The sequence below is a fragment of the Sebastes umbrosus genome, chromosome 10 (genome assembly GCF_015220745.1).
Source record: "Sebastes umbrosus isolate fSebUmb1 chromosome 10, fSebUmb1.pri, whole genome shotgun sequence".
NCBI lineage: Eukaryota > Metazoa > Chordata > Actinopteri > Perciformes > Sebastidae > Sebastes > Sebastes umbrosus.
The window spans coordinates 313,691-339,482 of NC_051278.1; the positions used below are offsets into that span (position 1 = coordinate 313,691).

The window sequence follows — 25,792 nt, forward strand, 5'->3', positions numbered from 1 at the left end:
TCCAACTTCAGAGATGGACTGGAGGGAGAGGACACCTTGAGAGGACAAAGGAAGAAAAGACGTTAAGATAGTGAGAGCACAAGGCAGAGAACAGTGTACATAAGATTACAGGGGAGATATTGTCATTGTACGATGAAGCAGGTCATTTAAACTGTTTTAGTTTTAGTTCACTGTAATAACCCTGGCAGTTTGCTGTGCTGTTGAATTGTATCGCGTTATACTGACAGGTGTTTCCATTTATTTCAATGAGTGCAACTCAACACGGTCAAACCCAAATACGCAAAACAAAGAAACAAAATCAAACAACAAGTAATATATTATTATATATTATTATTATTATATCAGAGTGAGTTACTTACAGAGGACAGGCCCACAGTTTCTGGTGAGAGAGTGTTGTTGGAGCAGACAGGTTGGGAGTTCATCTGACGGTGGTAATGAGACCCCAACAGGTACTCCAGGTCCTACAGAGAGATAGAAGACAGTTCTCTAACCAGTCAATGTCTTTGTTGAAAATCACATAATCACATATCAATTAAACTGACAATTAGATTTTCCCACCCACATGAAACGATGAAAGCTAAAGGACTTTTCTGACTGACTGTCGCCACAAGGAAATAACTCTGTGTACTAATTTAATATTGTTTTAATTTACAGCTAATGTTATATATTAAATGTTTCAGGTTCTCTCGTTCCTCCGTTAGGGAACCTCTGCTACAAACACAGCATGTGTTGCTGACATTAATATTTCTTCAAAAGCTCAAAACAACAAGGCAAAAGTGAGCATGGCTCACTGTTTGACCCCTACTAAAGTAGGGCCAAAGGTTTTACCCTTTAGGAACTAATGGAACTAATGGGCATTAACTAATTATCTAATGGGCACCCTGGACTTCTAACCCCCAAAAGGCACAACTAGACCACACCGTCAACCATCACACCAAATCTGAAGTTCCTAAGTTAAATAGTTTCAGAGTTCTGCTCCGGAAACGAAAGAATGGACAGACGGAGAGACGGACGGACAGGCAGAGCGCTATATACCCCCGACTATGTTGTCGCGGAGGTATAATAAAGTTTTTACGAGCTTAAAGTAGCAATAGACATTAACTTATCATCAAAATTTGATTCATTGTGCAGCTCCAAGTTCAGATGAATGAAGGGTTGAAGAACATTTCCTACTTTTCCAAAAGCTTCATCTTTCAAGTCAGTTTAGAGTATTTCTCTTGTTTAGACACTGAAGTGATGAAGCATTCCTCTCATGCCAAATGAAATGCTGTTCAGTCATTTCTTTAAGTTATAAAGAAGTTAGCAAGTTCAAAGTTTTCTCAGACGAGACGTGAAAGATGGTGATTGGTGCTAATCGTTGTAAAAACATCACAACGGTTGTCACAAACCTCTTCAGAGCCTCCATCAGAGGGACGAGCCTTCTTAGCTGCAATAACCGGAGAGAGAGGCACTTCAAAACGCAGCTGTGGAAAGAAGAGGAGAGGTCAATACACGAGGATTACAGAGGTCAAAGCTACAACACTTCTACAGCTGACTCACGTTCTGTGTCCACGCCAGGCGCTCCGTGTTGTAGCCCATCAGGGTCATGAAGCAGGTGACGAACAGGTTCCACTCTGCGTGAGCACTGGGACCGCCGGGGGCGTTGTAGATGTTATACCACTTCACCAAAACCTGCAGAATGTAGATATATGAATACATTAAAGTAGACAAACACCCATTATTACAAAACCATTTTATTCCAGCAAAGGAAAATGTTTATATCAATTTAAATTATATCATTTTGACTAATCAGTTGTTTTGGTTTTAGTCTGCTAACATTTATTTAGTCGATTAGTCTTTTATTTATGCTGAGTGACTTATTTCCAAGAAACTTATGAGCACAACTCTCTAAACCAAATCTTTACAGTGGAGAAACTCTTACTTTAACAGATCTGTGTATTAAATCAGCTCATCCATTAGTCTATAAAACCGTATATCAGTCCACTAAACACTCCTCTGGTCGAGGACAGACGATGTCATTTTAAATAAAACAATGAGAATGAATTTGTCAACCAAAAAAGTGAAACAGAATTGTCACGATGCTTTCAGGAGTCTCAGTTACATATTCAATATGTACAGGTTTTTAGGTAGGAATATGTATTTGTGTCTTTTATTTTATTTATTTATTTTCTTTTTTTTGTATTTTATTTGTCTACTAGGATTTTGTAGATATTATTTAGAGTTTGATTTGTGGACTAAAATGTAACATGTAAAAAAATCAATAAAATACTAATTACAAAACAATATGTACAGGTTTTTAGATAGGAGTGTGTATTTGATTTGTGTCTTTTATTTTATTTATTTATTTTATTTGTATATTAGGATTTTGTAGACATATTTTTTAAATGTATTTATTTATGTCTTCTATTGATTTATTATTTTTTATATTAATATTATTTTGCATATAGGAGTTTGATTTGTGGACTAAAATGTGACTATTCAGGTAAAAAAAAATCAATAAAAAACTAATTAAAAAAAAATATGTACAGGTTCTTTTTACTTTATTGACCAATAAATATGCAACACCAGCTACCGCAGGGCTGACAGGCAAAACTAACATGCACCGAATGCAGGTAAAAAAAAAACAAACGTATTTTAAGTTCATCTTTTTGATGCAAAGATGTGTTAATTAGTAAGAATAAAGTTAAATGTGAAAGTGAAATTAGAGCTCTGTTGATTTAATTTTGTGAATATGTCCCTGAAATCAATGAATAACCGTGATCAATAATCCTGAATATCACTTTGGCCCTAATGCCAGCAGACGTAGGTTTGTCCACAGGTGTGTACAGAGTTAATCCATGTGACCTGATGTTGCAGCGTTTACCAGAGTTAACCATCACTTTTACCTTCATGGCAGCTTCTTTGGGCAGGATGAAGCGAATGGCCTGGAGGCATTTCCTCACTGAGATCAATCAGAGGAGCAAAGAGACAGAACAGGTGAAAATGGAGAAACACGGGATGAACGTTTTTCCTCCTTTCTTTACAATAAATAGAATAATTCTTTACAATAACTTTCTCTGAGAGGTATATATTCAAAATAATATTTGAAATATAAAAGACCTATCAAATTAATTTTGTTAAACAAAGTCCCAAGATAAGACAAGAGGTCCTTCAAGGCCGAGGACGGGGGTTATGTTTTCACCGGCGTTGGTACATAACCTCCTTCAAGGCCGAGGACGGAGGTTATGTTTTCACCGGCGTTGGTACCGGTGGATCATCATCCGGATTCAGAAAATCTGTTTTTAAGGATTCCGATCAGCCAGAACATTGAAACCTCCGGGTATAACACATGCGCAGTGTAACTGATGACGCGTTGATGACGCGTTGATGACGCGTTGATGGCGCGTTGATGACGCGTTGATGGCGCGTTGATGACGCGTTGATGGCGCGTTGATGACGCGTTGATGGCGCGTTGATGGCGCGTTGATGACGCGTTGATGACGCGTTGATGACGCGTTGATGGCGCGTTGATGACGCGTTGATGACGCGTTGATGACGCGTTGATGACGCGTTGATGGCGCGTTGATGACGCGTTGATGGCGCGTTGATGACGCGTTGATGGCGCGTTGATGACGCGTTGATGACGCGTTGATGACGCGTTGATGACGCGTTGATGGCGCGTTGATGACGCGTGACTCCGCCTCAACTGTAGATTCTGTGTTTTTTCACATTAAACTCGGTGTTTTCGGTGTGTTTCTAGAGCCTGTGCACTTGTTGGTATGATATCTGCTCAGAACTGAAGAAGCTTTTGGGATGGGACGTGAAACGTCTTCAAGAACCTAAACCAAGTCCAGTTGCTGCTGATTTAACCCTCACTGGGATACCATGACCTGGATGACTGAGAACCTTCACAAACACTTCAACAGAATGTTTTCCTGATGATCCGCATCCTGTTCATCCTTCTCCTTAACATCAGAAAACAAAAAAAGGAAATTAAAAAAGAAGCAGCGATACAACAGTGATTAGTGTTACTGTGTCTCCTGACGACGGTTCCTAATCAACGTCACTGGGCTATCTTAATTGGACATCCAGAGTGGGAAAGGTCAGGGAGGAGGTGGATAAATGCCATTTCATTAGAGGGAGAAAGCCTCGTCTGTAGGATCGATTACTAAATAATGGGGAGCAAAGACACAGAAGGTAGACGCACACAAGGCAGAGTCAGACTCACACATTAGTGATGCTGATGGCTCTTTCAATAAAACAAGAAGAAGCTGGAGGAGATTAAGAAACTTGAAGGTTCATGGTCGGAGCAGATGTTGAGATCTGAACAGACCTAGCGGCCCATCAGTGGTAAACTAAACTAAATAAAAGATACACCGGTACACTTTTAATGGGCTTGAAAATAAAATATAATGCCAGTGTAATGCATATTAATCATTTCTAAGGACTTGGTCATCAGCTAGGAGTCATAAAACCACACGAGTGTCTGCAGGAACTAGTCATTCACAAGAAGGACATTTCTGAATGGACCTTCTGCAACAGAAAAATACGCATTAATCTGTTCCACGTCAAAACGTGAAGAACGAAAAATACAAAACTTCACAGTCGGAATCAGATAAAAATTTTCGGTTACGCAGCCTATACATATAGGAAACAAAATATTAATATAAATGTATCATCCAACAGGACACGCTGAAGAGATTTACATTCTGTTAGACGGGGATCGACAAATACATTTTGTTGAAAGTGCTTTAGATTGTATTTTAGCAGTAGCAGCAGCAGTAGTAGCAGTAGTAGTACTAGTAGTAGTAGTAGTAGCAGCAGTAGTAGTAGTAGTAGTAGCAGCAGCAGTAGTAGTAGTAGTAGTACTAGTAGTAGTAGTAGTAGCAGCAGTAGTAGCAGCAGTAGTAGTAGTAGTAGTAGCAGCAGCAGTAGTAGTAGTAGTAGTAGTACTAGTAGTAGTAGTAGTAGTAGCAGCAGTAGTAGTAGTAGTAGTAGTAGTAGTAGTAGCAGCAGTAGTAGTAGTAGCAGCAGCAGTAGTAGTAGTAGTAGCAGCAGTAGTAGTAGTAGCAGCAGCAGTAGTAGTAGTAGTAGTAGTACTAGTAGTAGTAGTAGCAGCAGTAGTAGTAGTAGTAGTAGTAGTAGTAGCAGCAGTAGTAGTAGTAGCAGCAGCAGTAGTAGTAGTAGTAGTAGTAGTAACAGCAGCAGTAGTAGTAGTAGTAGTAGTAGTAGCAGTAGCAGTAGTACTAGTAGTAGCAGCAGTAGTAGTAGTAGTAGCAGCAGTAGTAGTAGTAGTAGTAGTAGTAGTAGCAGCAGCAGTAGTAGTAGTAGTAGTAGTAGTAGTAGCAGTAGTAGTAGTACTAGTAGTAGTAGTAGTAGTAGTAGTAGTAGTAGTAGTAGTAGCAGCAGCAGTAGTAGTAGTAGTAGTAGTAGTAGTAGTAGCAGCAGCAGTAGTAGTAGTAGTAGTAACAGTAGTAGTAGTACTAGTAGTAGTAGTAGTAGTAGTAGTAGTAGTAGTAGTAGTAGTAGCAGCAGCAGCAGTAGTAGCAGCAGCAGTAGTAGTAGTAGTAGTAGTAACAGTAGTAGTAGTACTAGTAGTAGTAGTAGTAGTAGTAGTAGTAGTAGTAGTAGTAGTAGCAGCAGCAGTAGTAGTAGTAGCAGTAGTAGTAGTAGTAGTACTAGTAGTACTAGTAGTAGTAGTAGCAGTAGTAACAGTAGTAGTAGTACTAGTAGTAGTAGTAGTAGTAGTAGTAGTAGTAGCAGCAGCAGCAGCAGCAGTAGTAGTAGTAGTAGCAGTAGTACTAGTACTAGTAGTAGTAGTAGTAGTAGTAGTAGTAGTAGTAGTAGTAGTAGTAGTAGCAGCAGCAGCAGCAGTAGTAGTAGTAGTACTAGTACTAGTAGTAGTAATTTATTTCGTCCCTTATTAACAATAAAAAACAAATATTAAATATATAAAAATAACTAAATAACAATAAGGCATTAAATTAAAAGATGTTGGCTGAATGCTGTGTCTCAATGCGCGTACTTACTTGCTGTTTTGAGTGCAAACGAGCGTTCACAGAGAAGTGAAATGCACTGAGAACCCGGATGTTGTACTCAAAACGGTGAAAACGTTGAATGTAGAACGCTGGACAATATGGTATAAAATAGTTTTTGTAAATCTCTTTCTGATAATTTAAAATACTGAGTGTAATTGAAATCTATATTTGTAATCTTTCTGTCAACAGGTCAGTTTGAACAAGTGTTTAAAGAGAAGGTGTGAATATTATTGACCCGAGAAACGGGCCAGTTAATTCACTAATTAACGGAGGTTCCCACACAATACGTTTCCCCGTGTGAATACTGTACAGCTATCAGTTCATCCACGCTCACGAGGCTTCCACTCTGATTCCCCCAGCAGATCATTATTCACGTCTTAAAGGGTTAATGTACACTCTGTTATGTGGAACGTAAAGCTACGTACAGGGAGATAATGAGTCAGATTTATTTATAGTTCATAAATAAACAGCCAGCCGTTGGATCGTCTCACTATGTGGGACGTGGGATAGAAAGGCTGAGCAGTCCCTCGTAAAGTGGGACACCTGGTCACCCTGTCTCAGGCGTGTTAGGACGGAGATGATTCTAAAACGGTGCTGAAACGCTCGTGTGTACGGAGACGGATGTAGCCTCTAATGTGTGTGTTTGTTTTTCTGCATCCATCCTACAGGTGTGTGTTCGTCTCACCGAGCTCAGAGGTAGCGATCTCTGGGATGGAGATCCTCAGCATTGAGCCGCTGCTCAGCTCCTTCAGAGAGAGAGAGAGAGAGAGAGAGAGAGAGAGAGAGAGAGAGAGAGAGAGAGAGAGAGAGAGAGAGAGAGAGAGAGAGAGAGAGAGAGAGAGAGAGAGAGAGAGAGAGAGAGAGAGAGAGAGAGAGAGAGAGAGAGAGAGATTGTGCACAAATTAAATGTATACACTTTCATTTTAATTTCATATCAGTGCTCTGTAATAGTAGGAACAGCACAGGTGTTACTAACAACATTAACTGACTCTGTTCTATTTAAGAGTCGCAGTGAGTCCTTACACGGAGACACTGAGTCCCTGAAACTGCAGCAGCTGAAAGGAACTGGACCTTCATTAATCTTATTATTCACTCCGGTGCTTTTCCTGCTGTGACATGTCAAAATGTCTGCTGTGAAAAGAACCGTCCACCACGAGGCGATGAAATACCTGAACAGAGGAGCAAACCTCCAGCTGGAGAGGAAACTAAACTGGTGTGTGTGATGATTCATCGTCTCCGGGTACACCAGACACTGAATCACACACTTTCTGAATCAGATGATTAAACCCTTAATCAGTGATGTCACAGCAGGTATTCATTTATCAATCTGGGAACCAGAATCATCCATCGGTCTGACGGCGGCTAAACCCCTGGAGGCCAAAGGGCTGGAGTTCTGGGGTTCTGGTGAAGCCAGCGGATATCCGAGCCAAGACTTCCTCTTCTGTGTGCTGCTCATTGTTTACAGTCAGATTAGCAACTTGAGATACAACTGAAACACTGATAGACCAAACAACTAATCAATTAATCAAGGAAATAATTGACAGATGAATCCACAATGAAAACAATCAGCTCTAATTATCACAGCAGACCATCTGAATCATGTTGAACAGATGTGTTAGAGAGGACAAACAGATCTCAACACGGTGGTTCTTAAATGTCACATTTCCTCCAGAGGGTCGGTCCTTGTTGTTCTCGTCATCGCTGATTAGAAAGAAACCCTGATGAGAGAATAAACCGTGGACCCGCTGACAGCACACAGAGAGCAGCTGGTGCTTTGAAAACTCCAGCGAGCTGCGTTAGCAAACAATTAGCCTTCAGATTGACACACCGAGGGGTCAAAGGGAAAATCAATGCACGGAGGCAACATGTCAAAACAGCTGCAGCAGCGTGCACAAACACACTGTTCTGGTTTGAGTTGATGTTGTTGTTGTTGTTGTTGTTGTGTATACTGTAGAGTCCCAGGGCTGAAGAGGCTGTCTTTACCAAGTCTGACAGGACTGACCCAGCAGGCACAAACACACTAAGACTGACTGGCTTCCATTCACACACATACATCTCCGACTAGAAACAAGCCCTCAAGTGAGACTCTCTGTTTTCTATGAATGAGCATAACTGCAGGTCAAACATTAACCTACTTTGCACAAACAGCAGACAAGCATCTCTTTGTGTGTTACACTGTAAAGCCCCTTTATAGTTCAGTCTCATCCACCTCCATGTTGACGTCGTCTTTATTTTCTGCAGCAAAACAGCAGCTTTTCAGTCTGGAGAACAACATTAGGAATCATTCAACCTCCCAGACTTCACTAGCAGCAACTGTTTAAAGGGAGAGTGTGTAGGATTTGGCGGCATCTGGTGGTGTAGTCGCTCACTCCTCCCTACCCAAGACGTAACGCGAGCCGCTGAGTGCAAAACCGTGGTAACGCTGTTCTCCTCGCTCAGAGGCCACCTAACCCGATTAACTAGGGTGGTAAACAAAATAAAACGATTCACCTCTGGATCACGATTACTTTCTTTCCAATTTTGAAATAGATGTTTTAACACCAGAATGGATCTATCTGCTTCATCTGAGTCTATGTGGAGGTAGAATGAAGTTACAGCTTTTATTGTGGTAGTCTGAGTAACGTGACGTCGTATCCGTCAACCAAAACAAACCTCAGAGAGTCTAAACCGTTGGAGGGTCGTCGTGGATACGACCTGCACCCTCCCATGTTAAATCCAGCGTGGTAAACACTACACATCCAGTAAAGGATGGAAACACTTTGGGTTTCACACATTGACAGGAAAAGCAGAGCTAGACAGAGCAGAGCTAAAGCTGCATGCTAACTCTGTCACGGACAGGAAACGTTATGGTATGGCGGTAACGTTGCGGTGGAGCCGGCCGTCGCTCTCGTCTCCATGGTCAAATGGGCCGACGCCACGACTGTAGAGCACCAGATACTGACGTTTCTGTTAAATGCATTGAAACGGCCCCGATGGAGCTGACCATGGATGGATAACATTTTTCATTCTGAACCCAACTTCTATTTCATCTATTCTACTATTCTACTATTCTACTGTCCTAAATGATGTCATGGTGCAACAATAACATCTGAATGAATCACAGACACAAACTAACCAGAGTGACCCGGTTGCAGACGGGGTCCCGCAGCGCGTGGATGTAAGGCGTGGCCTGTTGGAACGTGTAATCTTCCAGAAATGACCCTTCATGGTGCTTGATAAGGTTTGGACCCCTCAGCTCTGACACTGGTGAAGGCATCACGGCCTGCAGGAGGAGAGAGGAAACAACAGAGAGATGAAGCAGCGGTAGACAGGAAGAGGAAAGAAAGAGAGCAGCCGAGATGAGGTGACAGAATGTGAAATAGGTCGTAAATAAAAAAGACATGGGTGTAGCAAAACAGTTTGTACGGTGTCATGATTCTGAGAGATTCATTTCTGATTATTTCAAGCAGCAAAATGGAATAATTATAAAACAGGAAACCAAATCAAGCTTCCATGTTGACTGTGACAGATTGTCTGGCTCTGTGGAAATTGTTTCTCAGACGGTACGAGATTGAACGGAAGTTCAGTAAAGTAACCTATAAAATGCATTATTAAAATAAATATATGACAAAAATCAATCCATTTAAACAATCAATGCATAAAGAATAATAGGTTTCAACTAGGGCTGCCCACTTTTAAGTCAGAAAATTAAAAAAAAAATCCTAAAAATGTCGGAAAAAAAGTCTGAAAAATATCCAAGAAATGTAAAAAAAAAGAAAAGAAACAAAAAGTCAGAAAAATATCAAAAAATAGTCTGAAAAATGTCCAAAAAATGTCCAAGAAAAGTAAAAAAAAATGTCAGAAAATTTTTCCAAAAAAATGACAAAAAAAGTCTGAATAAATTCTTAAAAATATCATAAAAAACGTTCACAAAAAAAAGTCAGAAAAATTTCCAAAAATAAAATGTCAAAAAAATGTTCGAAAAAAAAGTCTGAAAAATGTCCAAAAGAAAGGCAGCAGAAAAGTCCGATCCTGGTATCATAGTAAATTATAAATCCTGATGAATCCATCGGTACCAACCAGGTCAGACTAGCTGGTCATGAAGGAGGTTAAATAACGCTCCAAACTTAAAATGTTGGAGAGGAAAAACTGTCATGTCCATGTTCAAAGGGGTCCCTTGACCTCTGACCTCCAGATGTGTGAATGTAAATGGGTTCTATGGGTACCCACGAGTCTCCCCTTTACAGACATGCCCACTTTATGATAACCACATGCAGTTTGGGGCAAGTCATAGTCAAGTCAGCACACTGACACACTGGCTGCAGTTTGACATGTTATGATTGGAGCATATTGTTTTATGCTAAATGTAAATGATGATACCTCGTCCAGTCTTTGGAGGTGCCTGGTGCCGGCGTTAGCCGGCGTGCTGAAGTGAGAGAGGTGGTTGGTCAGGCTGAAGGTGGGAGACAGGAGGCCGGGGACGAACACCTTACTGACCTGGAGGAACAGCAACACAGGAAGAATTCCCTTCAGTTGTAATAAAGTCCGTTGATGTTTATCTACTGTGAGTAAAGAATGGGATGAAGTCTCTGTGGTTTGATTCGTCCTCACCTTGGTGATCCCGGTGTAGAGAACCAGACTGCCACACGCCTCCAGAACCAGCATGGCATCGATATTCTGAGAATACAAGTTTTACTGTCAGAGACAAGTTAAGTTAACAACTAATAACTATTTCATTATTGATTAACCCCCTTATATTCTCAATTAATCGATCATTTCCCAAAACCGAAGCTGTCATATTTAAATTGTGCCGTTTGTCTGACCACCTGTCCGTCAGTAAGTCAACAAATAAAACCGTCTGTTTTACTATTTTCCATTTTTCACAGAACATTTCTCCGTATTAAGGACTGTAATGTTTTAGTTAATGCTGCTTTTCAATTTGTTTTAGAGTTTTAAAGTAGAGTGAGTTGCTTATAATAATCATGATTTGCATTCAGGTGATGAGTCTCAAGGTGCTCATTAGTCACAGATGTGATTAACTGTCAAGGTTAAAACATTACTGTTATATGTGCTAATTAAGACATTAATGAGACCTTGTATTCATGTTTCTTTCTTCATGATCAATATTGTGTGTGCTGCAGAAATTATTACAAATAAAACTAGAATCCTAATCAAATGCAAATCCTTTCCAGATTAACTAAAAGCTTTAAACCAGCAGGAAAACTGGAGTTAAAATCCAAGATGCAAAGCTAAAAACTGGAACAAATTACAACCACAGATCAGACTTCATTGATCCATCAGCCGTCTTTAACTGGTCGTATGGATTAGATTCATCTCAGCTATTTGTTTGGCCAGTTGTGAACGCAGTAATCGTACTCTGGTGCAGACCAAAGCTACCTGCTTGCGAGGCTTTGGAAACGTATTATCCTTCGCCTACTCTCTGTAAATCCTAAGTACCTATACTGTAACCTCCTGTACCTGCAGAGGCTCTGCATCTTTGGCAGAGATGGTCGTGACAGAGGTGAAGATGAGCTGAGACGAATTGTTGCTCTCAATGAACTTCACACATCTGTGGAAACAATGACAAAGACAGCAAGATAAGGTGGAGAGAGTGATGAAGAGACTGTTTCTGAGTGGTTTGTCTGACGTTCTACGTGCATGAGCGTCAATGTTTAGTACTGTTACGGTCAGAAGTCTGTATAAAGTATTGATTGTGTATGGATGACTACACGGTGTGTGTGTGTGTGTGTGTGTGTGTGTGTGTTTGTTGACCTGAGCTGTTGGTGAGACTCTACCAGGAAACAGAGGTAGCGGTTCTCACAGAGGTCAGAGGTCAGGAAGACTTTAGACGCCTGGCTGCTCATCTCCCTGCAAAACACCAACAGGTGAAGAAGACTCACGTCAAACACCAACAGGTGAAGAAGACTCACGTCAAACAACAACAGGTGAAGAAGACTCAGGTCAAACACCAACAGGTGAAGAAGACTCAAGTCAAACAACAACAGGTGAAGAAGACTCAGGTCAAACAACAACAGTAAGCAACAAAAACACGAGTGAAACAAACAGCATACTGTAATATAAATATCATAGCTGCCACTCATTTCTGTAACGCATTAACAAACTTTAGTGTTTTTAGGTTGTAGTCGGGTCAGTTTTAAAGCCAGAGTGAAGATACTGGTATCATATGAGACTAGAAAACCTAACGAATCCATCGGTATCAACTCGTATAAAAGCACCGCCTACTGACCAATCAGAGCTTGATGTGCACATCCTAAGATAATATTACGCAAAGAAGTTAAAGTCATAATCCAGCCTAAAAACAACCCATTTCAAGGACAGCTGGCTGGATGCTGCGTGTGTTTACCGCTTTGAATTATGTTTTATATTTATAGTTTTACTTGGTCTTGAGTCTGTTTCTCACCGCCGGAGACGGGACGCAGCTGAAGGAAGGCTGAAATAGTCAAACTCGCCACATCGTAAGCAAAGGGCAGTATTCCGTTAAATTAATAAATCTTTTAATTTACGCATTCACACATCGGCTATTTGTTCTTGTTAGTCTGGATTACGTGTTCTTCGTATATGTCTGATATTATACTTTGCTCTTCTTGGCTCTGCTGACCGTAGACCTGTCCACATTTGTGATTGGTCAGATGATACAAAACAACCCGTTCATGTGAACGCGCTCGTAACCAGACTGAGAAACTCTGGGATGATTTACCGAGTTGATAACCAGCACCGTAGGACCGCTTAGCGGGATCGCGGTTGTTAGGGTTAGTGAAGCCAGATAACAAGAAGATACCCTGGGGATGTTGAACTGGCTTCGTAGTACAGACCTCTGGTATTTACTAGTAAATCCTAACAGCTATGTACCTAAATAAATAAATAAATACATAAATATATAAAAGGTCAGTCACTGAAATAGCTAAGAAAAGCTTAGAAAGCCAAGTAGCCGGAATAAATAAAACTCAATAATGTATTCTGAATAATTGTGTTGTCTGTAGGGTTCAGTCCTGGTGATGATTACCTGTGGCCGCCAGCTGTGACCGTCTCGCTCCACAGCTGCTCCATGCAGAGGTCGGGTACGATGGGCTCCATCTCCGGCACCAGCATGGTGTCGTTGACCGTGCTGTTGGGAGAGGTCATCAGGCCCCCGTGGTGCCCCCTGGAGGACGGGCTGTGGAAGGACGTGTTGAAACGAGCCGCGCCTGAAAAGGACGGAGCTGCCATGCCTGGGGAGTGGGCGCGGCTGGAAGAGAGAAAAGGGACATACAGTAGATCACAGTAGAGTGTTTGACCACTAGTGGAGAGGGCTGCACCGTTATGGACAAAATGATAATCATGATTATTTTTGATCAATATTGATATCACGATTATTCATTGATTTTAGCAACAACATTAAAATAAACACAACACTGTTTTCACTTCCATGCTGAGCTACATTCCTGCTAATGGATAAATTTAGTGATGCACCGATACCACTTTATTCAGACTGAGTACAAGTACTGACATTTGGGTACTCTCCGATACCGAGTACCGGTACAAGTACTTCTCTGAGTCTAAAGACCCTCGTTAACAGCCAGCTGGAGAGTGTGAGCGACACACGGCAGGCTGGGGAGTCCTGCATACGAGGCGGTGCGCCGCCACCGGCTCTAGGTCGGCTTGGAAAGGCTCGGGGTGAAGGTGCTTCCCGGGGCCGTGGACAAAACGTCACCGGGGAGGACTGTCCTCAGTGCTTTTGCGAGTACGAGTACATGAGTACAGTATCGGACCCGATACTGGTATCGGTATCAGTATCGGTGCATCCCTTTATAAATTATGGAAAACAACTGACATTGCAATCTGTTTTTTCTGCTATACAGTATGTATTTTAATATGAAGAAAAACAGGAATATTCACCCTACCCTTTTTGTTAGCTATATTTTAAAGTTAAATGCATCAATCTGATGCACTTTGAGAGCAAAATTAGCAACAATAACAGCTAGATAAACTATTTTATACTCTTAATTTAATCATAAACACATTGGTTGTATACTGTAGATAATATCTATCCCCAAAAGTGAAGCCAAAACATCTGGATCACCAGCTGATTTGATCTGCAGCAGAGTTTTCTATGAGCAGAACGCACATTTTAAACGTCAATACCTCAGGCGATCATGTTTGTTTAATTGTGGGAAGAATAAAAAATTGTGATCGATTAATATTCGATCAATTGTTTTCCCTACTAGTGGAGTAATGTTTAATAATTAGTAGATTTTTGCAGAAGGCAATGGAGCAAATGTGTGTGTGTGGCAACAGACTGAACAAAATAATGACTCTGCATCGTACACTGGACTAAAGCTGAAGAGCTGAAGTTTAAGGATTGAACCAGATCATCCTGCGTCAATACTGACTTCATTTATTACACATTTTGATCTTAAAATATGTTTCAGTTGTGCTAAAAAAGGCTCATTTAGCTTGTATGTTGGTAGGGCATTCTTAATCAGGCTGGAAGGTAACCTATCCTGTCCATCTGTGTAACATACTTTATATGTCCTCTTGATTGTTTTAAGTCAATTTGAAGTGAAACTCACCTGAGGGCAGCCATGTTGGATATACTCGGGGACTGAACGCGGGAGTGTAATCCTGGTGAAGAGGTCATGATCCTGTTCTGGTGGCTGTGCAGAGCGCTGTAGTGGAGAGGAGAGCCGGTACCGACGGCACAACTAGGAGCAGGAAGAAACAACGACGACGGGGTCAGAACACAGCAAGAGACCAGAGATGCTCTTAAAGGAATAGTTCACCCACAGAACAATCAATTCTCCGCCTGGCAGATCATGTTTTCATGTTTCTTCTCTGTGTGTTCTCTCAGGTTTTGTAGCCGGTGTGGGACATTCCTCGTATAAAGTTTAATAAGTGTAGACATAATGAGATATGAGAATACTTTCACTTCACTTTTACCTCGTTCCAGTTGCGGGGCCGAGCCCGGTTGGCACGCTGCCACCGGGGGAGTCCAGGCGGGAGATATTACGGAGGTGAGAGGACAGTAAGCCTGACGCCATCAGACCCAGCGGAGTTCCTACTGGATCTGCTGTACACCGCAGGACTGCAGAACGCTCCTGACGGAGGTCAGAGGCTCCAGGTTAGGGACAGGTAAACTCTCTGTGTTTGTTTAAGTGTGTGTGTGATTACTCACATCCTGTGTGACTTTGCGAAGGGCCCAGACGGAGTGTGTTCCCTGTACAGTGTCATAGGAGACGACTACGGAGGGCTGACAGCAGCTGAACACGATCTTCACGCTGGCATCGGACGCATACTGCACACGGGAGCCCTCAAACTGACCTGAAAACATTCAGAGGATGGATGGATCAAACTAGAGACCTAGAGCATTCAGAGGATGGATGGATCAAACTAGAGACCTAGAGCATTCAGAGGATGGATGGATCAAACTAGAGACCTAGAGCATTCAGAGGATGGATGGATCAAACTAGAGACCTAGAGCATTCAGAGGATGGATGGATCAAACTAGAGACTTAGAGCATTCAGAGAATGGATGGCTTTCCTAGCTAGATTGACAATAAAAGGGGTTTCTGAGCAGTTTACACAACACAAGTGCTCGCCATCCAATCACTGAAAAAAATGCAATTCTTGCAGAAATCTCCAAATGTCAAAAGTTTTTGATCCCAAATCACAGCATGGCTTTTTCTCTGGTGTTCCTCGAGGTCTTGGTGTCTTAATGTGGTATTTTATTATTGATCATTTTTATCAATCCTCCAGTGGTAAACAATGGTTAAATTTAGCACCTAATCTGTGTAACAAATGGAATCAACCCAAAACTTGGTGCAACAACTTATGAGACATAATAGAGCATGTGTTTGTGATTGTGTGTGTGTTTGTGTTTGTGATTGTGTGTTTGTGATTGTGTGCGTCGTACCTGCAGGCTTACACACTACTGGTGCGATCTCGTCTAGAGGATGCAGCATGCTGAACACAGTGGGAAGAGGTTCTCTGTAGAGAGAAAGAGCTCAGTACCTCAGTTACCTGCCAAAACAATACGGTGTACATGAGTGTGTGTCTGAGAGGTTTTAAGCTGTGATGTGTGAGTGACTGCATCACTTCACGTGGGTGTTTGGATCTATACAGTGTGTGTGTTTGCTGCCAGCTTGTGTGTATACTCATGTGTTGGAGTGTGCAGTGTTAGTGTGTACCCTGGGGGGCTGAGTTGTGCGTCAGTCACTGAGTTTTTTCGCTCTAACAAGAGTCCAAACTTTGTCGCCCACACGTTTGAGACCTGGAGGAGACAAAAGGGGATAGTTTTTAACATGGTGTTGTGTAATAATGACAATAATTAATGATACTGATACCAGTATCGGTTATCGGGTCCGATACTGTGCTCATGTACTCGTACTCGCAAAACGGCTCCGATACAACGGCTCCGATACCACTTTACGGTAGTGTGCCTGAGCCCGCGGGGCCGGGATCCCACCTCAGCCGGCGTGCACCGGCCCTCACTTTCATTGCCCCACGGGGTTCTGCTCGCACCCTCTGATTCGCATGTGCGTTAGACTCCTTGGTCCATGTTTCAAGACGGGTTGGGTGGGTTGCCGACATCGCCACAGATCCCTTTTACGTGGGCCAAGCCCCGATCTGGCGGCACGATGCGGTCGGGGCGCATTGAGGACAGTCCACCCCGGTCGACAGTTGCACCGGGAGCAGGGGGCCCTGTACCTCCCAGTTGCGGCGAGGTCCGGACAGGGAGCGCTGTAAAGCTGCGGCCGCGAGCCACTTTCGCCCCGAGCCTCTCCAAGCCGACCTAGAGCCGGTGGTGGCGCACCGCCTCGTAGGCGGGACTCCCCAGCCTGCCGTGTGTCGCTCACACCCTCCAGCTGGCTGTTAACGAGGGTCTTTAGGCTCAGAGAAGTACTCGTATCGGTACTCGGTATCAGAGAGTATCCAGATGTCAGTATTGTACTCGGTCTGAATGAAGTGGTATCGGTGCATCCCTACTAATTAATGTTTTAATTTACTATATTAAGTAAAGAAACAAATATAATTTCTGCAACTTGACCAACATACTTTAAGATGACATAAAGGTAACTCCTTAAACCTGCGATAACTGGTGGAATATAAAGTCATCCTATCTGTGTATCTGTCTCCTCTGAGCAGCACACAAACACAGTTTCTGTAACTTGCTGATAAAAACACATCCCTGAATCAAATTACATCTTGTTGCTGTGCAACAGACTGATGAGACCAATACACACTCTCATTCTACTTCAGCAAGTGCACAAACACAAGCAGGGACCTCTCTCACTCTCTCTCTCACTCTCTCTCTCTCTCTCTCTCTCTCTCTCTCACTCTCACACTCTCTCACTCTCTCTCACTCTCTCTCACTCTCTCTCACTCTCACACTCTCTCACACTCTCTCACACTCTCTCTCACACACACACAGGCATCTGCTATTGATGGGCTTCATTCACACTGTCAGCGATCCAAAGTTCCCATTATTATTGGTTATCCAATGGTTCAACCCTGGGGAGTACTGGATCACTACTCTGACCAACGCTTGCTTGCACATACATACACACACACACACACACACACACACACATTATCACAAGAAGCATCCAGCATGTAGAAAAGAAACATCCAGGGACGTTGCATTCACGCACCACATCTCAGTCAGTCAGACTACTCTGTCAGGCCTTCAGCTGGTGTAAAACACGGCCGCATGTCTGCTAATAACATCTAAAAAGTCATGCCATATTACACAGATTGTGTGTGGTTACCAGAGAAATTTAGAGTTGACTACAAGATTTTACTTTTCGCTTTTAAAGCCTTGAATGGGCGAGCCCCAGCGTATCTCAGTGACCTTTTACATCCTCACTGTCCTCCGAGAACACTGAGGTCACTGATAAGCTGCAGCTTTCCATCCCAGACAGTCGTTCGAGGCGTAAAGGGGACCGTGCCTTTTCCATGGCCAGGCTCAAGTTGTAGAATTGCCTCCCTCTACATGTTCGATTAGCCCCCACCGTCGCATGTTTCAAATTATTTATTTTTTTTCTCTTATTTTGTCTGGCTTACGATGTGTCTAAGAAATATCATTATGTGTTTTTGTCATTCGTGGAACTGTCAAAGTTAACGAGATAACGCGTTGAGGCAAATTCGGTTTGATGCCACTAATTTTGCCGAGTCGTTTGTGAACTTGTGCCTTTTCCTTTTTACTGTGTAAAGCACTTTAGTCAATCGGGGGTTGTTTTTAAACTGTGCTACATAAATAAACTGACGTGACTATATAGTAAATATTCTCACAGGTTGGAAGGTGAAGACTTTCTGTGATACACTGAACAGAATTGGTTGTTGATGCTTCATGCAGCAACTTTGCTCCTTGGTAAAGAGCAGCCCCAACATTTTTCTGGATATTAAAGTTTGAAGACTTTAAATATCCATAAACACGTAGCACTAAGTATATAACCTGCACACATCACCATCATGTTTGGGCTGAGGTGAGTTACACCAAAGGAAAGTGACAAGAGAGGAAAAGGATCAAAGGTTGGTGAACCCAGCTAGCAGAAATTTAGCAGATGCTTTTGAATTTCTCTGCAAGTTTTGACTCCCCTCTTCCTCTGAGATACAAGACACCCCACCAGTGTCTCTCTCCCACCTCACCTGGAAGGGTAGTGGTGTGATGAAATCCTTCCCGGTTACAGTGTGAACGTTGACACAGCTACTCTGGATGATACACACTGTCTGCTCCACTTCCTCTTCTGCAAAACAACATTAAAGATTAAAGAACTTCAACAGAACTGCAATGTAAATCAATAGATAACTTGAAACAAGAATTTAATGATTCAGTACCGTCTTTCTTGTTCTGAGGAACAGCAAAGTTACACCATAAGGCCTGCAGACAGAATAAAAAACATTGATGCATAAAAAAAGCTGCTTTGGTAAAGCAAAAGGACAATTTTCCAGACAGAACTCAACAGTCTCTTAGATGTGCCCTCGTGTAGAAGCATTCAGTAACTGACCTGCTGCACCGGGCTGTCGACGGTGAAGGCCTTATATACGTTGGAGGCTTGGGTCCGACTGCCCTGGCTCCAGACGACCACAGTTCCTGCTGTATAGAGCTCCTCTTCAAACTCCACATCCTCCTCCCTGACTCCCTTGCAGCCCTTCCTAAGCTGCCAGCATTCCTGCCAATCAAACAGATCCATTAAGGCAACATAGCAAGGACTGAATCAATGAAAAAGTAAAGAAGTAACATTACTTTTAGAAACTTGGTAGTTCTATCTATTGCAGTTATTATGTCAACTAATATGTTACTTTTAGACAAAGACTGTCAGTGCCATACAAACATCTAAATTCAATTTCCTTTCTGTTGATGTACTTCCTATTGTTCTCCTTGTGCATTTGTCTTCTTTAATGTTTCATAAAACAAAAGTGCTTGTAGAGGAAGAGAAGTATCATTGTATAAAAGCCATGTACTGTAATGCCATGCAGTCTCACCCGTTCTCTCTCCTGCAGACTGACTTCCTGCAGCGACCCCACCAGGCCAGCGGCGCCATCTGACGACCAGAGCTCGGAGGCGGGCTGGAGCTCTCTGAGCTGCAGGTTGAAGGCGTTTGGATGGTTCCTGCAGTGTTCGCGGCCAAACGGGACAAACGACTGCAATTCCCCTGCTGCAATCATCGTGGCTGTCTCTTCATACACGACTTCCGACATGAGTTCCAGATATCAGCATTATTTCTGGGAAGAATTGGGATGAGGAAGACAGAAAAATGTTAACAATAAGCAATAAAACCCTTATTTCAGTTCGTAGCCACAGCAGAAATCTGATGGGTTTAACACATTCTACCAGACTCTCCCACTGTTGTGCACGTAGATAAGGAAGATATGGAGATAGACAGCATCAGGGGAGCTCAGAGTAAAGAGGAGGAGTTTCTATGTCATAAAATAAATATAGAGCCATACCGTTACGTAAAACTCAAGCGTTGTAAAAATATTCAAGTCCATGAATGTATTAGTAGTATAATAAGTATTTTTACTACAAAGGAATGAAGTCTGGGGTCCAGAGACAAGACTGAAAAAGGGATAAACACCCAATTGAACTGCCGCCAGTATGAACACATAGGAACCAAAATAATGCTTAAATTATTAAAATGACATTGTAAACCTTATTGCTTTGGCAATACTACGCTGACATGTTGTCATGCCAGTGATTAAATTATTTAATCTGAAGTGGACAAAACTACTATCACAGTCAAAAATATTGAAGACATTCATTGAAGATAGCAATGTGCCTTGAGAATTAGACTGAAGCTTAAAGAAGCCCACTTTACATGTCAGTGAGGATCATTTATTATCATTATAAATAGAAATGATCCTCTCTGACACATGACCGCTATGATAGCTATGTATTCAGAACATAAAAAGCCTACTTGAGGGGTTTAAGCTGGTCCCCTTCACAATAAACAGTTTCATTTAATGCTAGAATAAAACATGTTCATCACACTGACCTGATTATAATGAGCACATTTGATAGGTAGATTATTAATGTTGACTTAATGACGTTATTTTCTTTCTCTGTTTACACATCACTGAGTTAGCTAGGGTGAAACAGTACATTGAGGTAATCATCTGTAACCTCATCACCTCACTACTGTTCACTGTATAGTTAGAAGCATCGCTGTAACACCACACACAAATAAACATGTCATATTATTTCTACTGTTGACACAGACAGATGCTACATGCTAGCAGCTAGCTGGACGTCGTCATGTTAAAACTAGTTACCCTAAAGTATGATTAATCATGATTAAATATGATTAAATGTGATTAATCATGATTAAATATGATTAAATGTGATTAATCATGATTAAATATGATTAATCATGATTATTTATGATTAAATATGATTAAATATGATTATTCATGATTAAATATGATTAAATATGATTATTTATGATTAAATATGTTTAATCATGATTAAATATGATTAAATATGATTATTTATGCTTAAATATGATTAAATATGATTAATAATGATTATTTATGATTAAATATGATTAATTATGATTAATTATGATTAAATATGATTAAATATGATTAATTATGATTAAATATGATTAAATATGATTATTTATGATTAATTGTGATTAAACATGATTAAATATGATTATTTATGATTAAATATGATTAATTATGATTAAATATGATTATTTATGATTAAGTATGATTAATTATCAGTCAGAAACAATAAACAGTCAGAATCCTGTTTCTTGACTTCTCCAGCCCCGTGTTCTACAGGACAAGCTGGCCAGGATGCAAGTGGACCCACACATTGTGACGTGGGTCACGGACTACCTCACCGGCAGATCACAGTATGTCAGGTTGAAGGACATCACATCTGACACTGTGGTCAGCAACACCGGTGTTCCACAGGGGTCTGTACTGGTCCGCCTTCTCTTCACCCTCTACAGGGTGGACTTCAACTACATCTCTGAGTCGTGTCACATTCAGAAGATCGCTGAAGACACGGCTAACTTTTTTACTGTCTTTTTACTGACATGTTTTGCACGATGGAACTGTGATGCTGGAAACTTGAATTTCCCTCTGGATCAATAAAGTTACTATCCATCTATCTATCTATATATCTATATATCTATCTATATCTATAGATATAGATATATATATCTATATCTATATGATTAGATATGATGAAATATGATGAAATATGATATTAAATCAGTTTCAGTCCTACCTCACAAACAGAAAACAGTTTGTCCCCATCAGAGACTCCAGTTCCCCCCCGGCCCCAGTCAACCATGGTGTACCTCAAGGCTCTGTGCTGGGACCCCTCCTCTTCACCATCTACATGCTCCCCCTTGGTCAGATCATCCGCCACCACGGTCTCAGCTTTCACTCATATGCTGACGACACACAACTATATCTCAGCACCAAACCCTCCACCCAGCTCCCCCCACAGTCACTTGTAAACTGCCTGCATGCAATACAAATCTGGATGTCATCTAACTTCCTAAAACTCAACAGCAACAAAACCGAGCTCATGGTTGTGGCTCCCAAGGCCCTGCTCCGGAAGGTTGGAGATCTCCACCTGGACGTTGACGGCTGTTCCTTCTCCCCATCCTCGGAAGTCCGCAACCTGGGTGTCATCCTGGACCCAACTCTCTCATTCCAGTCTCACATCAAGTCCATCACCAAATCCGCCTTCTTCCACCTCAAAAACATCTCACGTCTCCGGCAATCACTCTCTGACTCTGTGGCAGAAACCCTCATCCACGCTTTCGTCACCTCCCGTTTGGACTACTGCAATGGAGTTCTGTCCATCACCCCCACCCTCATCCACCTCCACTGGCTCCCGGTCAAGTCCCACATCACCTACAAGATCCTCCTCCTCACCTATAAATCCCTCAACGCCCTGGCTCCTCAGTACCTATCTGACCTCCTCCACCCTTACACACAGCCTCAGAACCTCAGATCCTCAGGCCCGGGTCAGCTCTCCATCCCTCACACAAGACTGAGAACTTTTGGGGACAGACCTTTCAGTGTGACAGCCCCCCCCCCCACCCTCTGGAACTCTCTCCCCATAGAGCTCCGCAACACACCATCTCTGGACAGCTTCAAAAGACTCCTCAAAACACACCTCTTCACCGAGGCCTCTGGCCTCTGGCCTCTAGCTACTGATATGTTACATTGTTGTGTTATTTATGTCTTTCTTAAAGCGTCCTTAGGTTTCTAGAAAGGCGCTATATAAATCCAAGCTATTATTATTATTATTATTATTATTATTATTAAATGTGTTTAAATATGATTAGATATGATATTAAATATGATTAGATATGATATTAAATATGATTAGATATGATATTAAAAGTGAATAAATATGATGAAATATGCAGCAGTTAGTATAGTATAAATAAACACAAGTTAGCAGTGAGACAGGACAGTAACAGAACTAAATATGATTAGATATGATGCAGTAGTTAGTATAAATAGATCAGCATGTCATCAGAGAGTAACAGGACCACCACACAGAGCTCTGCAGCAGCAGCATGTCATCAGAGTAACAGGACCACCACACAGAGCTCTGCAGCAGCAGCATGTCATCAGAGAGTAACAGGACCACCACACAGAGCTCTGCAGCAGCATGTCATCAGAGTAACAGGACCACCACACAGAGCTCTGCAGCAGCATGTCATCAGAGTAACAGGACCACCACACAGAGCTCTGCAGCAGCATGTCATCAGAGAGTAACAGGACCACCACACAGAGCTCTGCAGCAGCAGCATGTCATCAGAGTAACAGGACCACCACACAGAGCTCTGCAGCAGCATGTCATCAGAGTAACAGGACCACCACACAGAGCTCTGCAGCAGCAGCATGTCATCAGAGTAACAGGACCACCACACAGAGCTCTGCAGCAGCATGTCATCAGAGTAACAGGACCACCACACAGAGCTCTGCAGCAGCAGCATGTCATCAGAGTAACAGGACCACCACACAGAGCTCAGCAGCAGCATGTCATCAGAGAGTAACAGGACCACCACACAGAGCTCTGCAGCAGCATGTCATCAGAGAGTAACAGGACCACCACACAGAGCTCTGCAGCAGCAGCAGCATGTCATCAGAGAGTAACAGGACCACCACACAGAGCTCTGCAGCAGCAGCATGTCATCAGAGTAACAGGACCACCACACAGAGCTCTGCAGCAGCAGCATGTCATCAGAGTAACAGGACCACCACACAGAGCTCTGCAGCAGCAGCATGTCATCAGAGAGTAACAGGACCACCACACAGAGCTCTGCAGCAGCAGCATGTCATCAGAGAGTAACAGGACCACCACACAGAGCTCTGCAGCAGCAGCATGTCATCAGAGTAACAGGACCACCACACAGAGCTCTGCAGCAGCATGTCATCAGAGAGTAACAGGACCACCACACAGAGCTCTGCAGCAGCATGTCATCAGAGAGTAACAGGACCACCACACAGAGCTCTGCAGCAGCAGCATGTCATCAGAGTAACAGGACCACCACACAGAGCTCTGCAGCAGCATGTCATCAGAGAGTAACAGGACCACCACACAGAGCTCTGCAGCAGCATGTCATCAGAGAGTAACAGGACCACCACACAGAGCTCTGCAGCAGCATGTCATCAGAGTAACAGAACCACCACACAGAGCTCTGCAGCAGCAGCATGCTAACCCTCTGAGCTAGCTGAGGCTAGCATTAGCTTAGCATTAGCTTAGCATTAGCTTAGCTTCAGCTAGCTCTCTAACCTGATAGAGTAGAATCTTCTGTCTCTGGTCGCGGAGTCCTCGTCTCTTCTCTCTCTCGCAGAGTGTGGTTTGAGCTCAGCTGGTCTCCGGTAGCAGCATTAGAGCAGCATTAGAGCAGCATTAGAGCAGCATTAGAGCAGCATTAGAGCAGCATTAGAGCATGTGAACAGAAGCTCTGGATGCCGGACTGCTCATTTGGCGCCATCTTTGATGTCCCGACATCCTCTTCCTTCCAGCGGCGACCAATCAGCGGCGAGGACGAGGCGAGGACGGCGCTGATTGGCTGCCTTCATCCGGGTACTTTCATCCCCTTTCCTCCTCCTCCTCCTCTTCCTCCTCTCTTTTTCTTCCTCCTCCTCCTCATCCTCCTCTTCCTCCTCCTCCTCCTCTCTTTTTCTTCCTCCTCCTCCTCCTCTTCATCCTCCTCCTCTTCATCCTCCTCCTCTTCATCCTCCTCCTCCTCCTCTTCCTCCTCCTCCTCCTCCTCCTCCTCCTCCTCCTCCTCATCCTCCTCATCCTCTTCATCCTCCTCCTCCTCCTCCTCCTCCTCCTCCTCCTCCTCCTCCTCCTCATCCTCTTCATCCTCCTCCTCCTCCTCCTCCTCCTCATCCTCCTCATCCTCTTCATCCTCCTCATCCTCCTCATCCTCCTCATCCTCTTCATCCTCCTCATCCTCTTCATCCTCCTCCTCCTCCTCCTCCTCCTCATCCTCATCCTCCTCATCCTCCTCATCCTCTTCATCCTCCTCCTCCTCCTCCTCCTCCTCATCCTCATCCTCTTCATCCTCCTCCTCCTCCTCCTCCTCCTCCTCATCCTCCTCATCCTCCTCATCCTCTTCATCCTCCTCCTCCTCCTCCTCCTCATCCTCCTCATCCTCCTCATCCTCTTCATCCTCATCCTCTTCATCCTCCTCCTCTTCCTCCTCCTCCTCCTCCTCCTCCTCATCCTCTTCATCCTCCTCCTCCTCCTCCTCCTCCTCCTCATCCTCCTCCTCCTCATCCTCTTCATCCTCCTCCTCCTCCTCCTCCTCCTCCTCCTCCTCCTCCTCCTCATCCTCTTCATCCTCCTCCTCCTCCTCCTCCTCCTCCTCCTCATCCTCTTCATCCTCCTCCTCCTCCTCCTCCTCCTCCTCCTCCTCCTCCTCCTCATCCTCTTCATCCTACTCTTCCTAGTTATTTCTTTATTTCTAAAGATAAACGTCTAGATCTGATGATGTGCAGAAAAATACAGTATTTTTTTATACTTTTTTTTCTACACTTTATTTTAATCCTCTCCTCTCCTCTCCTTCAGGAAGGAGAGGAGAGGAGAGGATTAAAATATTTCATTTCTTTATTTCTCAAGATAAACATCTTCTTCTGATGATGTGCAGGAGAAAACAGTGGGACACTTTTATTTTTACTTTTTAACTTTTTTTTCTATACATTATTTAGAAAGTTCAATACAGTAGTTACATGAACACCTTCAGGAAAACTCAGTAAATATATTTCACAAAATAAATAAAAACAAAAAAGAAAAAACAATCAGG

General features: G+C 42.8%; 1 protein-coding gene and 1 long non-coding RNA gene across 5 annotated transcripts in view; one reads left to right on the top strand and one right to left on the bottom strand.

The window, feature by feature from the left end:
* Window positions 1-24,422, bottom strand: part of anapc1 (anaphase promoting complex subunit 1) — a 74,067-nt gene extending 49,645 nt beyond the window's left edge. For 3 of the 4 annotated variants that reach the window (XM_037781907.1, XM_037781905.1, XM_037781903.1), the window contains exons 1-22: window positions 24,268-24,422; window positions 19,479-19,718; window positions 19,001-19,165; window positions 18,831-18,873; window positions 18,642-18,739; window positions 16,181-16,263; window positions 15,907-15,980; window positions 15,169-15,314; window positions 14,934-15,091; window positions 14,567-14,698; window positions 13,021-13,242; window positions 11,769-11,864; window positions 11,475-11,565; window positions 10,608-10,673; window positions 10,377-10,493; window positions 9,133-9,279; window positions 6,703-6,763; window positions 2,886-2,941; window positions 1,540-1,671; window positions 1,389-1,463; window positions 360-461; window positions 1-35 (exon numbers count right to left, since the gene is read on the bottom strand). The exon at window positions 1-35 is cut by the window's left edge and continues 135 nt beyond it. In XM_037781907.1, the coding sequence (XP_037637835.1) occupies window positions 1-35; window positions 360-461; window positions 1,389-1,463; window positions 1,540-1,671; window positions 2,886-2,941; window positions 6,703-6,763; window positions 9,133-9,279; window positions 10,377-10,493; window positions 10,608-10,673; window positions 11,475-11,565; window positions 11,769-11,864; window positions 13,021-13,242; window positions 14,567-14,698; window positions 14,934-15,091; window positions 15,169-15,314; window positions 15,907-15,980; window positions 16,181-16,263; window positions 18,642-18,739; window positions 18,831-18,873; window positions 19,001-19,165; window positions 19,479-19,694 (2,315 nt within the window). In that variant the 5' untranslated portion in view covers window positions 19,695-19,718; window positions 24,268-24,422. Of the gene's footprint in view, window positions 36-359; window positions 462-1,388; window positions 1,464-1,539; window positions 1,672-2,885; window positions 2,942-6,702; window positions 6,764-9,132; window positions 9,280-10,376; window positions 10,494-10,607; window positions 10,674-11,474; window positions 11,566-11,768; window positions 11,865-13,020; window positions 13,243-14,566; window positions 14,699-14,933; window positions 15,092-15,168; window positions 15,315-15,906; window positions 15,981-16,180; window positions 16,264-18,641; window positions 18,740-18,830; window positions 18,874-19,000; window positions 19,166-19,478; window positions 19,719-24,267 lie in introns of those variants that run through there. The other variant, XM_037781906.1, reaches the window with a different exon arrangement.
* LOC119495452 lies at window positions 6,227-8,618 on the top strand. The gene is made up of 3 exons (XR_005208490.1): window positions 6,227-6,685; window positions 7,022-7,257; window positions 8,259-8,618. It is a non-coding gene; the product is annotated as an uncharacterized LOC119495452 (long non-coding RNA).
* Window positions 24,423-25,792: the final 1,370 nt, after the last annotated feature.